The sequence below is a fragment of the Eretmochelys imbricata genome, chromosome 19 (assembly GCF_965152235.1).
Source record: "Eretmochelys imbricata isolate rEreImb1 chromosome 19, rEreImb1.hap1, whole genome shotgun sequence".
Lineage (NCBI taxonomy): Eukaryota > Metazoa > Chordata > Testudines > Cheloniidae > Eretmochelys > Eretmochelys imbricata.
Window position 1 is genome coordinate 13,351,105 of NC_135590.1, and position 15,806 is coordinate 13,366,910.

The following is a 15,806-nucleotide window of genomic DNA, read 5'->3' on the forward strand; positions in this document are numbered from 1 at the left end:
TGTGATACTGGGACCCATGTGTGTGGGTATGCTTGTGAGGGGGGGTGTATGTGTGTGAACGTGAAGCTGCTCACAGTGTGATAGGAGAATGAGAGTCAGTTCTTAGTGGGCTAAATTATCCTCTCCTGGCCGTTGGTGTAAATCCCGAAGTCAGTGGTGTTGTTTCAGCTTCACATCTGTGTAAGAGGGAGCAGAATTGGGCCCTGTGTGTACATCAGCAGGAGCAAAGCGAGCCCTGCGCACCGTGCGTTGATCTGATTTTGCCAAGCACTGTGCCGTCCTTTGGGAGGTAAACGTGAGATCAGCCTGTACTGCCGTATTGCAGGGCACTGGGATTGGGAAATCTCTGGCCCCGCTGATTTTAGAATTAAGAGCAGGTGCCTGCTTCCATCCCACCTGGGTATCTAGGATCCTAGCCCGAGAGATCCAGTGCTGTTTGCTGGGAATCCAACAACCTGCCTTAGATTTCTCTCTCCCTTCCCTTTCACCCGCCCGCCTCAACTCCCCGCACAGTTGTGGCTGAAAACAGCAATCCCAAGTGGAGCGCTGGGCCTGGTGTTTCATTGCACAAGCCAGGCTTCATTCCCAGAATATTTTCATCTTCCGAGTCAGAACTGAGCCCCACATCCATCTGGCTAAAGCCCAGGCTTACTTAGCTTTGTGCATATAAATCCATCTTCTCCCAGAGCCTTCTAACTGCATTAGGTTGCAAAGCTAACTAGATTACTAGGGTATTAAAGATCATTCTTACCATTCTCCGCCCCCTGGCTGGATGGCCTTGTTTCAAGAGGTTTGCAGTGAACAAAGCATGATTAAGTGTAGGTGCTCTCAGCCAAGTACACGGCAGGACTGAGGTGCATTATGTGGGGAGTCCAGGATGGGGCTAGCGGCGGGGCTACAGGTTAGGTTGAGGTGCATTGGCATTGCAGGGAGCCCAGGACAGGGATAGCAAGGGGTGGTACAGATTAGGTTGAGGTGCATTGTCAGAGCTGCAGTTGTGTTTGGTGGGTTGTGACTGGAATGGCCAGGGCAGTGCAAATCAGGGTTGAGATACACTAGGAGAGGTGCTGGGGAGATGACTGAATAGCAAGAGATTCGGGAAAGGTGGGTGGATGGACACTTGCCTATGCGCTGCCCATGTGAAGCCTCCCTTCCACAAGCATTAACAAGTCCTGAGTCGCCCCTTGCCCCCACCAGACCCTCCAGCAGGGCATCTAGGAGGGGGCCATACTCACACACTAATGGGCCTCTTCTAGTTGCAGGAAGGGCACCTGATGGTCCGGCATTTCCAGTACCTGAGGTGGTCAGCGTACAGGGACACGCCAGACTCCAAGAAGTCGTTCCTGCACCTGCTGGCCCAAGTGGAGAAGTGGCAGGAGGAAAGCGGCAATGGGAGGACAATCGTGCACTGCTTGTGAGTAGCCCCCAGAGAACAACAGCCTGCTCACCTGGGCTGGTGGCCAGCGGCTCCCGCCAGCCCACGTGCCCAAAGGGCTAGAGGGGAGCGACCCCCATCAGCCCACCAGCCCTTAGTGCTGCCCAAGGGCCCTCCTGGGCGTGAAGTCTGTATTTAAGCAAGCCACCGTTGATGCAGTTCTGTGCACACGCAGCGCCAAGCAGGGACCTGGCAGCTGCCATCTTGGATTTCCTCTGATCCCTGTGGTGAGTTTTGAGGCATTTAAAAACACTTGCCCAAAGCTCTGACCTCACTGGGCTAGGAGCTCAGCTGGTGGAAATCAGTGTCAATCCGTTGAGCTCAGTGGACACCAGCTGAGGTCCAGGCCCGCTGCACCCAGAGTGGAAGCTGCTCCTGTCACGGTGGGGTTGAGCAGCAATCCCAGCCGCTGCGCAGGGTCCCGGGAGCCTGCTGGGCTTTTCAGGAGAAGGGGATGCAGGCAGCAGCTGAGTGATTGCAGTGATGTGCTCTCCAGCAGGGCTGGTTACTGAGCTCGCACTCTATGAGTGCTCTCAACCGTCCTCCATCCATTTGCACGCATACAGGCGTGCGCGCACACAGACACTGGGCATAAAGAGTTTTCAAATCGACAGGGACAGCAGGCAAGCTTTTAATCAAAAATTAATTACAACCTCATCCGTCTTCATTAACCTAAGTATAATTTGAGAGCGTCCTTTGTAAAATACGGCTCTCCGCCCCCTCAGAGCTCTGAGGAGATGAAGACCGGGAGGTAAGAGAGGGAGCAAGGCAAGGAGGAGGGTGTGGAGGCTCATAAATCAGAGGCCGGTGTCTCTGGCAAGGCTGATGCGTTTGCAGGGGGAGGAAGGGTGTACCCAGTAGCTTTTGGCGCTAAGCAGAACGATGGGACGTGAGCGATACACTTGGTTCTGAGGGCAGCCGCTACCCCAAATAGACATCACAGATAAAGCGGGGGAAGAACAGGATCATCCACCCCATTTTACACAGGGGGACCGGAGACATGGAGAGAGAAAGGAACATGCCCCAGTTACATAGGAAGTTGTGGCAGAGACAGGAATTGAACCCAGTGCTCTGAGTCCAGGCCCGATGAGCTGCAAGACCCCAGCCGTTCTCGTGGTAGTGCCTCTGACGAGTCTTGGTGTTTGGGGCCACAGCCTTGGAATGATTGTCCCACCACATTTGAACCAGTTTGCTCAGTTCGGAGTTAGAAGAACGTCATTATCACAGTGGGGCGATGTCAGGTCACAGCTTTGCTTTGTGAGAGGTTCAGTCAGGCCCGACCTGGCAGAGGGAAAACCGAGACCACCATCCATGAGTTCTAGGGAGCAGGCCCAGCCAGGAAACGTGCAGTGTGAACAGCTCCTGGAAGAAACCACCTTCAAATTCATTCCGATATGCCAGAGACAGCAAAGTGAGGTCCCTCGTCTCAATGAGAGGCTCCTACCACAGATCCCAGGGGTCCCCCACTGCTAACCCCCTGCCAGAATGAAAATTCCTAGCCCTTGTCTTCCATCTGAGTCAGGTTCTGATCATGACGATACTTGGCCTCGCTCACCAGAGCTACTTAACTTCCTTAACAGGCCCATGGCAGGGAGAACAGGAGGATGATGAGGCAGGATGGTCCATGGTTATAGTGCTGGCCTGGGTTCAACTCCCTGCTATACCCCAGACTTGGTAAAGTCACTTAGTCTCTGTGCCTCCGTTTCCCATCCCCTGGGGATAACAGCACCATCCTACCTCATAGGAGGCATCCTGAGGATTCAGACATTAAAGATTATGAGGGGCTCAGACACTGTGGTAATTTGGAAACAAGGTCAGCAGGCCTGAAGGAAGGTTCATGCCTCTGAAATTGCCAGGACCACTCTTCATATCTTTTATTAAACTAGCTACAACCCTGGCTACCCACCAGCCCTCTGGTACAGGAGCCTATTGCATCGTTTGGTCCGTAGCTCAGCAATTTCATCCTTTGGAGTTCCGGGGTGTCCGGCCGGTCCTGGCGACGTGTGGCTCTAATGAATCCATTTGCTCCCTGACTTGCTTCTCCAACTCCTCACTCGGACAGTAGCTCGTCTTTTATTACTGAAAAGGGGAAGGTATTATCTGCTGCAGCAAGTGCTGGTGCACACCTGGGTGCCTGCAACTAGTCACCCTGAATGGAACTGGCCTGATTTTCAGAGGGATTGCATGCTGGCAGCTCTCGCTGCGATCTGAATATCAAGCCACTTCTCAAGGCCCCCAAGTTGAAAGCACTGGCATTTGCTTCTCCATGCCCCACTTCCTACCTCCCAGTATCACGGAGCTTAATTCACTAAAGCCTGTCAAACACTAGCAGATCCTCAGGAGAAAGGCACCAGGGAAAGGGACCAGCCATTGCAGCTGGTTTGCTGTTTAGTGGGGCTGTTCTTGGGGCAACTACTCTGTGAGTCTCCTTGTGCGCTGGCTCTCCACTGACTGACTCCGTGTATGTCTCCCTCTAGGAATGGGGGTGGTCGGAGCGGCACATTCTGTGCCTCTACCATGATCCTGGAGATGATCAAGTGTCACAACTTGGTGGATGTTTTCTATGCTGCAAAGACCCTCCGCAACTACAAGCCAAATATGGTCGAGACCTTGGTAAGTGCTGAACGACGCCCCCCACATCTCCTGTCCCTTCTGCCTGCCTCCCGCTTGACCTGCTGCTGTGTATCAGAAAGTCCTGCTGTGTGTCAAGGCACACTGGGACCCAGTTAATCCAGCCTGGACCGGGGAGCCAGGAGGCACAAACACCAAGCCAACGTGGATGTATTCGTCTCAGCCTGGCACCTCCTTCCCTTGCCCCAGCCACTTGCTGAACGTGACTTGGGTGCGTCCCAGAGTCTGAGGCAATGACCTCGTAGTATCATTGCTGGGCTCGTCCCCTGATTAACAAAGGGGTGGTGGTTTGTAGTTAATTCACTAGGTATGATTCCAGCTGTTCCTGCGGGTTAGGAGCAGTAGGGGTCCTGGCTGAGGAGCAAAGGGGGGCAGCCCTGTGGAGCATTTTCTGGTCTCAGGCTCCCTGCCAAGCCCCGTGGTCCGTTGGTCTCCTTGTTCTGATGGCATTTGCCTGTTGCGCACACTGTCAGATGGACACCATGTGCAACTGGTGGTTTCAGCAGAGTTTCCCCATGGGTTAGTTCATACCCTAAACTCAGGGAGTGCAGATCTACGTGAACGGAGACTGGAGAATGGGCTGGGAGGCCCCTAGGGCTGAGCCTGCTGCGTCTGGCACTGCTCTGCGTTGGAGTTGCCATACCAGAGCAGACCTGTCACCCACCCAGTGTGGCGACCTGATCCTCACAGTGGGGCCAGTGGTGACTGCACCCCTCCACCCTGCTCCCACGCCATTGTGCGCAGGATGATGGTGCTTAACAAGGACGTCGTCCCACATGATCCCACCTGCAGTGCTCCAATGAGAGCCACACCCATGAAGGCCTTGCTGTGACAGATCCACACAGGACACTGGGGCTCAGTTCTCTGCCCACCCGTCTCCTGGGCGGGATACGAGGGACTCCTCTACACTTCAGTGGGAAGAGTCACTCACATCCTGCCAGGGACAACAGGGCCTGCAGTGGGTTGCGTTTGCCTGTGGTGGCCTTGCCTTTTCTATCTCCAAGCACCAGAACCCATTGCGTACACACCACATGCTAAAGACAACCTAACTACTCCTGTGTAGGAACAAAAGAAATCCTAACAATGATTTAGGCCCATTACTAGATGGAGATGGTAAAACTGTTAATCATGATGCAGAAAAGGCAGATGTGTTCAGTAAATATTTCTCTTCTGTATTCAGAAAGAAGCATGTTGATGTGTTTTTGGCACATGAAAATGATGTCTCGGGGAGGAGAATGATTTCCAGTCCATTGGTAACCAAGAAGGATGTTGAAAGACATCTGCTAGGGATAAACATTTTTAAAGAAGCAGGCTTGGATAACTTTCACCCAAGAGTCCTAAAAGAGTTGGCTCTGGAGATATCTGATGTTAATTTTAAATAAGTCTGGGAATACCGGGGAAGCTCCAGAAACCTGGAAGAGTGCTAATGTGCCAATATTCAAAACGAGCAAGTGGAATGACCCGGATAGCTGTAGACTGACTAGCTTGACATCAGTTCCAGGCAAAATAATGGAAAAATTGATACGGGATTCAGTTAGTAAAGAATTAAAGGAGAGGAATATAATTAATACCAGCCAATATGGTTTTATGGAAAATAGGTCTTGGTTTCATTCTTTGAGGTGATTATGAGTTTGATTGATGAAGGTAACTGCATAGATGTAATGTACTTAGACTCTTATATGGCCTTTGACTTACTCTAGAATCATAGAATATCAGGGTTGGAAGGGACCTCAGGAGGTCATCTAGTCCAACCGCCTGCTCAAAGTAGGACCAATCTCCAATTTTTGCCCCAGATCCCTAAATGGCCCCCTCAAGGATTGAACTCACAACCCTGGGTTTAACAGGCCAATGCTCAAACCACTGAGGTAGCCCTCCCCCCACATTAATGTTCTGATTGAAAAATTAGCACTATCCAATGTCAGTAAAGCATATGTTAAATGGAGTAAGAACTGGCTAATTGACAGATCTCAAGACGTAGCTGTCAGTGGGGAGTGATCAAGCGAAATCACTGCTGATAAAATTTGCGGATGATGCAAAGATAAGCAGAGCAATAAACAAAGTTGAGGACAGGCAGTCCTACAGAGCGATCTGAATTGCTTGGTAAACTGGGCCTGTTCAAACAAAATGTGTTTTAATTCAGCCAGATGTAAAGTTGGCCATCTGGAACAAGGAACGCCATCTGCACCTACAGAATGGATGGCTGTATCCGAAAAGCAGTGACTGCAAAGGGTTGAGGGGGTCATAAGTAACTCACCGTGAGCTCTCAGTGCAATGCTGTGGCAAAAAAGGCTGATGCGATCCTTGGACGTGTAGGAGTAGGGCAGTGATTTTATATCTGCACATGGCATTGGTAACGCCGATGCTGAAACTGCATACAGTTCTAGTGTCCACAGTTTTAAAAGGGTGTGGAAAATTTGAAGGGGGGAGTGCAAAAAAGAGCCACCAAAATGATTTGAAGTCTGGAAAAATGCCTGACAGTGAGAGCTCAACCTGTTTAGTTTATCAAAGAGAAGATTGAGAGGGGACTTTACCGCATATCAGGACCTTCTCAGGGAGCAAATACCAATATTACAGGGCTCGTTAATCTAGCCGAGAAGGGCAGAACAAGAACCAATGGGTGGAAACTGAAGCCAGACAAATTCCATTTAGAAGTAAGGTACAATTTTTTTAACAGTGAGGGTGATCAACCACTGGCACAGACTCCCAAAGGAAGTGGTGGATTCTCCATCGTTTGAAGTCTGCAAATCAAGACCCGATGCCTTTCTGGAAGATGCTTTAGCCAAACCCAAGTGATTGGGCTCAACGCAGGGGTAGATGGGTGAAATGGAGTGGCCTTTTCTATACAGGAGGTCAGACTAGATGTTCTTATGGTCCCTTCTGGCCTTCAACCCTAAGAACTTTGTTGTTGGCATTGGGCTACAACTCACACAACAACCAGGCTTCACCATAGCTCTTCCCCTCTCCAGCCTGACCATTGGTCTCTTTCCAGATCTCTCCTGTGCCCTTTGTGGATCCTTTGTTTCTGCCAGCCTGTGGTGTGGCTGGGCGGCAGGCAGAGGCCTCCCTTCTGCCGTCCAGTCCTCAGCAGACATTGCTGAGAGTGCCGTGTGACCTGAGCAGGCTGGGTGAAGGTGGAGTGGAGTAAGACGAGCAGCATGTGGCCATGGGGTTTTGTGCCCTTGACATCCATATCCCACTGTCTGGGCTCTCATACAAAGCCATGCAGGATGTATTACCCTGGGAGCTGGTGCAGGTAGCTCACACCTGGGGCCTTTCCCCTGCTGGAATCCTCAGCTCCGAATTCTGTGACGGGGATCAGCTTGGTGGGTTTAAAGCTGCTCTAAGGAGGGCACTGGTGGTTTCGGTGTGACTGGCTGTAGGTTAGGAGGGGAACACTTCACAGAGCACATCCCTGTGGGCCCTAGTGGGCAGGCGAGGTGGCAAAGCATCTCTGCGCATTGCCCCTGCCCTCAGCACCAACTCCGCAGTTCCCATTGGCCGGGAACTATGGCCAGTGGGAGCTTTGGGGGTGGTGCCTGCAAGCAGAGGCAGTGCGCAGAGCCCCCTGTCCTCCCCAGGGGCCATAGGTATGTGCCGGCCATTTTTGGGAGCAGCGCGGGGCCAGGGCAGGCAGGGAGTCTGCCTTAGCCCCACTGCACCGTCAACCAGGAGCCACCTGAGGTAAGCACCTCCTGGCCAGAGCCCTCACTCCTTTCCACACCCCAAACCTCTGCCCCAGTCCTGAGCCCCATCCCACAGCCAGCACCCCAAGCCCCCTCCTGCACCCCAATCCCCTGCCCCAGCCCTGAGTCCCCTCCTGCACCCAAACTCCCTCCCAGAGCCCGCACCCCCTCCTACACCCCAACCCCCAGCCCAGAGCCCCCTCGTGCACCCCAACCCCCTTCCCCAGGCTCAGCCCCCACCCATACTCCAAAGCCCGCACCCTAACCCCCTGCCCCAGCCCGGTGAAAGCAAGTGAGGGTGGGGGAGAATGAGTGATGGAAGGAGGGGAAATGGAGTGACTGGGGTGGGGCCTCGGAGAAGGTGCAGGGATGGGTCCTTGGTGCAGGGGTGGGGCAAGGGTGTTTGGGTTTGTGTGATTAGACAGTTGGCAACCTTAGCAACCAGAGATGTGGCTTTGGCCCATGTAGACACACCCGAGCTAGCTCCAGTCACAACAGCAGTGAAGCTGCGGCCGTGGGGGTTAGCCACTCCAGTATGTATCCAGGGTCCCAGGCAGACTTGTCCAGGTCCCGTGCTGCTGCAGCCTCACTGCTGTTATTGGCACTAGCCAGCTCCAAGACGGCTTGGGTGTGTCTACATGGGTCTGTGGCCACACCTCTGGCCACAGCAGAGTAGACACCCTTGAGCTAGCACTCGGCCATGATTTGCTTGTCTCTAGCCAGTCCCCTCAGTTTCTCACCTTCACTGTACCCAGTTCACTACAGAGTAAAGAGCAGCCAAGGTAAGTCTTGTCCTCCACAACAACTGCATTCTTGGAGGTTTTCTTTGGCCCTGTTGAATTGCAGGCCATTGGTCCAGTTTTAAGCAAGAGAGTCCTGTTTTTAAATGGTTTGCCCTTGTCTGGTACTGTTATAAAACCAGATGTGTGTTTGTTCAGTGTTAGACATGGAGGATGCCATTTTGAAGAGAGCATTGCATGCCCCACCAGCATGACCTTGCTGCAAGGGTCGAAAAGGGTACTGACCGGGCCATTAAAAGTCCGGTCAGCAGCGGCCCAGGACTAAGGCAGGCTCCTTACCTGCCCTAGCTCCGTGTGGTTCTCGGAAGCGGCCGCCAGGTCCCTGTGGCCCCTAGATGCATGGGTGGCCAGGGAGGCTCCATGCCCTGCCCCCGCCCTGAGGGCCAGCTCCGCAGCTCTCATTGGCCGGGAACCTGCAGGCGCAAGGGCAGCACGCGGAGCCTCCCTGGCCACCCATGTGCCTAGGGTCTGCAGGGACTTGGGAGCTGCGGTAAGTGCCACCAGGACCCCGCACCCCCTCCCACACCCCAACCTCCTGCTCCAGCCCAGAGCCCCCTCCTGCACCCCAGATCCCTCATCCCGGGCCCCACCCCAGAGCCCGCACCCCCAGCCTGGAGCCCCTCCCACACCCAAACTCCCTCCCAGAGCCCGCACCCCCACACACACCCCAACCCCCTGCCCCAGCCCAGAGCCCCCTCCTGCACCCCAGATCCCTCATCCCTGGCCCCAGCCCAGAGCCCACAGCCCCAGCCAGAACCGCACCCCCTCCAAACCCTCGGCCCCAGCCCGGAGCCCCCTCCTGCATCCTAAACCCCTCATCCCCAGCCCCACCCAGAGCCTGCACCCCCAGCTGGAGTCCTCACCCCCCGCCTCACCCCAACCCCGTACCCCAGCCAGAGCCCTCTTCCACACCCCAAACCCCTCATCCCCGGCCTTACCCCCCTCCTGCACCCCAATCCCCTGCCCCAGCCTGGTGAAAGTGAGTGAGGATGGGGGAAATTGAGCGAGCAGGGGCAGGGCCTCAGGGAAGGGGTGTTCGGTTTTGTGCCATTAGACAGTTGCCAACCTACCTACAGCTGGTTGGGGTGAGAGCTACATAGGGGTCAAGCTGGGGGTTTTATCACTTTGTGAGAGGAATCCAAGTGGTTCGTTGCATTTTTCAAAGCAAGGTGGCTAGCGTGTTTGCATTGCCTGGATTATAAAATCCCTTGCTTTAAAACTGAAATGGCTTTGGGAGGGATGTGCTTTGCATTAGGAATTAAACCATGATTGGGCGGGGGGAGAATAAGTAATAAAAAGGTGCAGTTGACAGGCATGAAGTCGTCAAGCCCATTGGGCTAAATTGCAAAGGTATTACCAAAAAGCAGCATTTCGGATCAGAACACAATCTTTTCCCAGCCTTAAATGAACCTGAAATGTCTACTCCAGGAAACTGAATCTCATGGAGCCACTGTGGGCCAGATCTCCCACTGGGGTAAATGGGGGTAGCCTCTCTGAAGTCAGGGGGTCTGCTCCACTTCAGACCAGCTGCGGATCCTGGTGGGCCTTCCCCCCCCCCCCCCCCCCCCCCCCCGCTGGCTGCCTGTGGGGGTTTATTTTGACATTATTATAAAAGGAAACAATCCCTTTCCTTAATCCAAAAGCATTCTGTGGTTTTAATCTCTGCGGCTGCCTCCTCTCTTTGATTTCCTTCCCCTAGATCCCCCTCCCCCTCAAGGAGGGAGGAATAGCTCAGTGGTTTGAGCATTGGCCTGCTAAACCCAGGGTTGTGAGTTCAATCCTTGAGGGGGCCATTTAAGGATTTGGGCCAAAAATTGGGGGTTGGTCCTGCTTTGAGCAGGGGGTTGGACTAGATGACCTCCTGAGGTTCCTTCCAACCCTGAAAGTCTATGATTCTAAGACACCCCCATACCTGGGCCAGCCTAGTGGTACCCACCCCTCCACACGGCTAATTTAATTCTTTTTGTAGGCCCACTGATGCTTCCCACAGAGCTCACTGGAGGATTCTGCTTTAGAAGCACTTAGCACTCTCACATAGATTTCCTGTGCATGGGATTTTGTGCCCCCTCCTGTCTTTGTGTTTGCAAAGGAAATTGCATGCGAACAGGATCCTCGTTGCTCTGAGAGCGTCCCGAGGCTCATCCCCCTCCCGAAGTTACAGCTATCATCTGCTTGTGATGTATTGCGTCCAGTTTTGGTCCCCCCACTACAGAAGGGATGTGGACAAATTGGAGAGAGTCCAGCGGAGGGCAACAAAAAGTATTAGGGGGCCGGGATATATGACTTACGAGGAGAGGCTGAGGGAACTGGGGTTATTTAGTCTGCAGAAGAGAAGAGTGAGTGGGGATTTGATAGCAGCCTTCAAATACCTGAAGGGGGGTTCCAAAGAGGATGGAGCTCGGCTGTTCTCAGTGGTGGCAGATGACAGAACAGGAGGAATGGTCTCAAGTTGCAGTGGGGGAGGTTTAGGTTGGATATTAGTAAAAACTATTTCACTAGGAGGGTGGTGAAGCACTGGAATGGGTTACCTAGGGAGGTGGTGGAATCTCCGTCCTTAGAGGTTTTTAAGGCCCAGCTTGACAAAGCCCTGGCTGGGATGATTTAGTTGGGGTTGGTCCTGTTTTGAGCAGGGGGTTGGACTAGATGACCTCCTGAGGTCCCTTCCAACCCTGATATTCTGTGATTCTATGATTCAAGCTCTGACGCCCTCTGATTGAGTGATGAGTCCCTAATGGGGTTGGGAACCAGAGAAGTCGATGGACACATGCTCTGCTAGCGGAAAAAGGGCTCATTCTGTTAAAGGCACCAGGGCTGCTCTATCGCCATGGGTTGATGCCTTACTTGGCGCATTCATGCACAACCGTGCTCTTAGAGTGCAAGATGTCCAGGGCAGAATGATTCTTGTAAACTTTAGGGCCTAGCTAAATAAATATATACAAATCCTCCCATTCAGAGGAACTCATTATTTTTAGCCCTTCCTCTAATGGGAAAATAAGATCCTGTATGTCTTCTAAATATAGAAAAATCAATGCACAGGGTAGCAATTCTAGCCAGGGGAAATTTTCACACAGGACCTAAGTCGTGGCCACAAAATATATGCAGACAAGGGTACTTTAATTGCTCCCACTAAACCCAGACTGGTGCAGGCAACAATTAACTGTACCTGTACCAAGGGAGCTGTAATGACTCAGCTGTGCTCACGGTGCAGGCATCCAAGCCATTGCACTGAGAGGAAGGTTGTAAGTCTTTGCTGCAGGGAGCAGTTTGTTTCAGGCTCACTTCCTTGAATGTGAACGGTAAGACTCCCCGACGCCAGTTTTCCAGGATCGGGCCCTTAAGCTGCCTTAGTGGGGCTTATATATGCACCCATCCGTTGGCACATGCAGTCACCTGCTTTGTACATGGAAGGGTGGGCTCGGATGTGTAGCAGATGCAGCAGAGACCCCCGCGCCTGGCTGACCTAGTGTCTCGTCCTGTCTCGGGTGGGGGCTACCATTGACACTAATGAGAAACCAATTCCATGTGGCAACCTGGCCCCCCCACAATTGGCATTAATTGGCTCCCTTGTTGGCAGTCTTGGTGGGGAGGCTGAGAAATGAATGGACCGCGGAGACTGAATTCGCCTTTCTTCCCTAGATATAGGTCTTCTGAGTCAGGGTTAAGCTGCATTGATCAGATTATTTGTAGGATGCTTGTGCTTCCATTGCCCAGGCTGGATAATCCAGGACCTTAGTCCCCAGATCTGTCCCCAGGCACCTTTTACCAGTTTCAAATGCATTTATTTTTTCATGAACAGGTAATGTTCAGGGGGGCTGGAACAATTTGTATAGTGGGGTGCTGAGAAGCATTGAACCAAACTGTAACCCCTGTATATGATGGAAACCCCTTCAAGCCAGAGGGTGCAGAAGCACCCCCAGCACCCCTAGGTCCACCACCTATAGTAATGTTACGAAAGTGTTCCCCAAAAGCACTATCTAGATCTATGTAGGTAGGTAGTTCATAGCTGAGAGCGCGCAGCATACGCAGAGCTGGTTGGAAAGGCTCGGAAGGAATGTTTTCCCATTGGAAAATACCAGTTTTGTCAAACATGAAATGTTTTGTGGAAACGTGTCACCAATGATGAACATTCTTTGGGGAAGAAAAATGGAAAAAAGCATTTCTATAAGGTTGAAGTATCGCGTTTGAACCTATTGAAAACAGAACATTTTGATTCTCCATTTTGAATTGACCTTTCATTTAATTTTTTAAGTAATATAATAGAATTAATTAATGGGGAAAAGTCAAAATTGGAACAGAAGATTTCGATAGACCTGAAGCATTTTTTTCCCCAAAATTTCATTTTGCAGGAAATTTAGAAATTTCTTGTTTTCCTTCTATTTTGGAGCCACAGAAATTTCAAAATTGTGAAACTGCAAAGTCTGGTTCCTGCTCTGCTCTATTCATAGGCTTCTAAGACCAATAAAACCTCTTGCGCAGTACAAGTGGCTTATGCTGGGCAGCTCTTTACTTCAGCTCTTCACGCATTTCTTTTTTTCTTCTTCTTAAAGGAGCAGTATCAATTCTGCTACGACATAGCACTGGAATACCTGGAATCACTGGAGACAAGATAGCATCGTGCCCGGAAGATGGAAAGCAAATGTCTGTTTAGGGTTCATGCCAAACATGCATTTTGCACTCAGACTTTGAGCTAGTGCAACTGGCGAGAGGGGGAAAAATAATAATGGTCAGAATCAAAAAAATACAATAATGAAAAACAAAAGGCAGAACGTGGGGCAATGTCGGCCATGTTAGATCTTTATCCTCCTGCTCTCCATCTCCCAGGCCCTCTTTCCACTCACATCAGGAGACAGAGCTTATACAGGTTGGTTGCCAGCACTTGCTCCATTACCACAGTGATGCCTCCATGACAGCCAGGACTGTGAAACATACAAGGGTGAGCAAGGGGACTTCACCCGTGGACACCTGTGGACACATTCAACGCACAGAGCAGATCAAGGCGAAAGAAGAGGCAAAGTGGGAAGGGAAAAAAGAGTAATTCCAGCCTGTTTCTCAGTGATGGTTACAAAGGATTTATGGAAACAACCGTAGTTGGGTTTTTTTAATTTTATTTTAAGTCTAAGCAGCTTTTCAGAGGCACCCAGAAGGTCATCTGCAGGCTTTAGCCTCTGTGGAGACACAAGCCACGTTGGAGTGAAGACACTAAAGCGAGTTGTGTCATTTCCAGTCTCCGTTGTAATCATGAGTTTGATGTTTGCTAATGGATGCCAACTTCCTGAGTGTCCTATTTTATTTGTGTGTGTTCCCAGAGCAGATGTGGGAATGGGGGAATCCAGGTTGGGTAACATTTTGCAGGGGCATAACGGCTGCTCCTGTCCAGTGCTCACACCCAGCCTAAGCTATCCTGCCAAGGTTTTCTGAAGTGGCCAAGTGATTTTGGGTGCCTCAGTCTTTTTGGGTGCCCACAACAAGGTACGTTAAAGGCATCTGATTTTCAGAGGGCTAGTTCTCAGCCCTTCCCGGAAATCCGGTCCTTTCAAGGTGTCGCAAACTGGGTGCCCAAAAGTTGAGATGACTATAATCACCTGGTCATCTTGGCCTTCTGTGTGTGTTGTTTCACGGTCTCCTGGAACCAGCCGCCTTGCCACTGGCTGCTGCCTCATTCAGTGGCCACCAGCAGTCGGCGACTAAGCAGGAAGGGCCCTTCGAAATGGGCTGAGTCAGTGTTGCCAGCACCAGGAGGCACGTGGGAATAGGTCTGGGGTGGGGAGCCACAGCTGGAAGCAGTGGGTGCCTCAGAAGTAAGGCCAAAATATTTCAGTCGGGACAGTCAAATACAACCCGCAGGTGAGAGCCAGGTAAATCCAGGGGAACCCCACGGAGTGGCCAGATCCTGCACTCAGTTACAGCTGGTGTAAATCAGAGTAATTCCTTATGAAGCCAGTGGGCCAAAATCTACTATGGTAAATGCAGAGAAATTCCATTGCAATCGCAGCCCTGAGGCTGCAGGCAGTTACACCCCGGTAAATCTAGATCAACCCAAGTGATACTTCTAGCAAGTCCCGTTACCAGGGCAGGTTTCTCGGCTCTGAAATAGGAGCAGAATCTATCCCGGGGTGGGCAAACTATGGCCCTTGGGCCGCTTTTGGCCCATCAGATGTTCTTATCCAGCTCTCAAGCTCCTGCTGGGAAGCAGGGTTGGGGGCTTGTCCTGCTCTGCCTGCCCGGCACTCCCCAGCCTCACAATTCCCTTGATGAGCACCATCTTCCGGCACGCAGAGCCACATTGCGCAGGCGCGACTTCACCGTGCTGTTTCCAGGATCAGAACCCCCCTGCCACCCACGCAGCAGCGTGCCCAATCCCCTCCCGGTCTCCTACGGCCCCACCCTCGAGAGCCTCAGAACTGCCCAGAAGCTAGGGTGCTTCTGCCTCTGATGGTCCCTGGTACGGCTGCCTTGGTGTCACTGCCCGCAGGGCCCTGAGGAGTCCCTGTTACCGCCCCTGTATAGTCCCACACACAATCACACCGGCGCCATACCCCTTGTCCTCCTCCCACATTGGTAACATCCCTTATAGAGCCCTCCCATGCTACACCCCATAGAGTCCGCCTCCCCCACCGGGCATTCATGGCCCACCATACAATTTCCATACCCAGATGCGTCCCTCAGGCCAAAAAGTTTGCCCACCCCTGATCTATCCAGACCGGTAAGAATAGACTTGGGGTCTAATTCATAGGGCAGCTGGGTAGGCACGGGTGGGATCTGGAGGAGTAGCTAGCACATGGATGGCAACTGCAGCTGTCCCAGACAGCAGGGAGCTGGTGGGGAAGGGCAGAGATGAGGTGAGTTGCGGTGGGAAGGGAATCATAGAATCATAGAATAGAATAATAGAATATCAGGGTTGGAAGGGACCTCAGGAGGTCATCTAGTCCAACCCCCTGCTCAAAGCAGGACCAATCCCCAACTAAATCATCCCAGCCAGGGCTTTGTCACGACTGACCTTAAAAACTTCCAAGAAAGAAGATTCCACCACCTCCCTAGGTCACGCATTCCAGTGCTTCACCACCCTCCTAGTGAAAAAGTTTTTCCTAATATCCAACCTAAACCTCCCCCACTGCAACTTGAGACCATTATTCCTTGTTCTGTCATCTGCTACCACTCAAAACAGTCTAGATCCATCCTCTTTGGAACCCCCTTTCAGGTAGTTGAAAGCAACTATCAAATCCCCCCTCATTCTTCTCTTTCGCAGACAAAACAATC

The 15,806-nt window shown here is 52.1% G+C and overlaps 1 protein-coding gene across 1 annotated transcript in view; it reads left to right on the forward strand.

The window, feature by feature from the left end:
- The window catches only part of PTPRU (protein tyrosine phosphatase receptor type U), a 299,318-nt gene extending 285,620 nt beyond the window's left edge, over positions 1 to 13,698 (forward strand). Inside the window, 3 exon segments of the mRNA XM_077837733.1 lie at positions 1,257 to 1,414; positions 3,913 to 4,048; positions 13,097 to 13,698. Coding sequence (XP_077693859.1) covers positions 1,257 to 1,414; positions 3,913 to 4,048; positions 13,097 to 13,159 — 357 coding nt within the window. The 3' untranslated portion in view covers positions 13,160 to 13,698.
- The last annotated feature ends 2,108 nt before the right edge of the window (positions 13,699 to 15,806 follow it).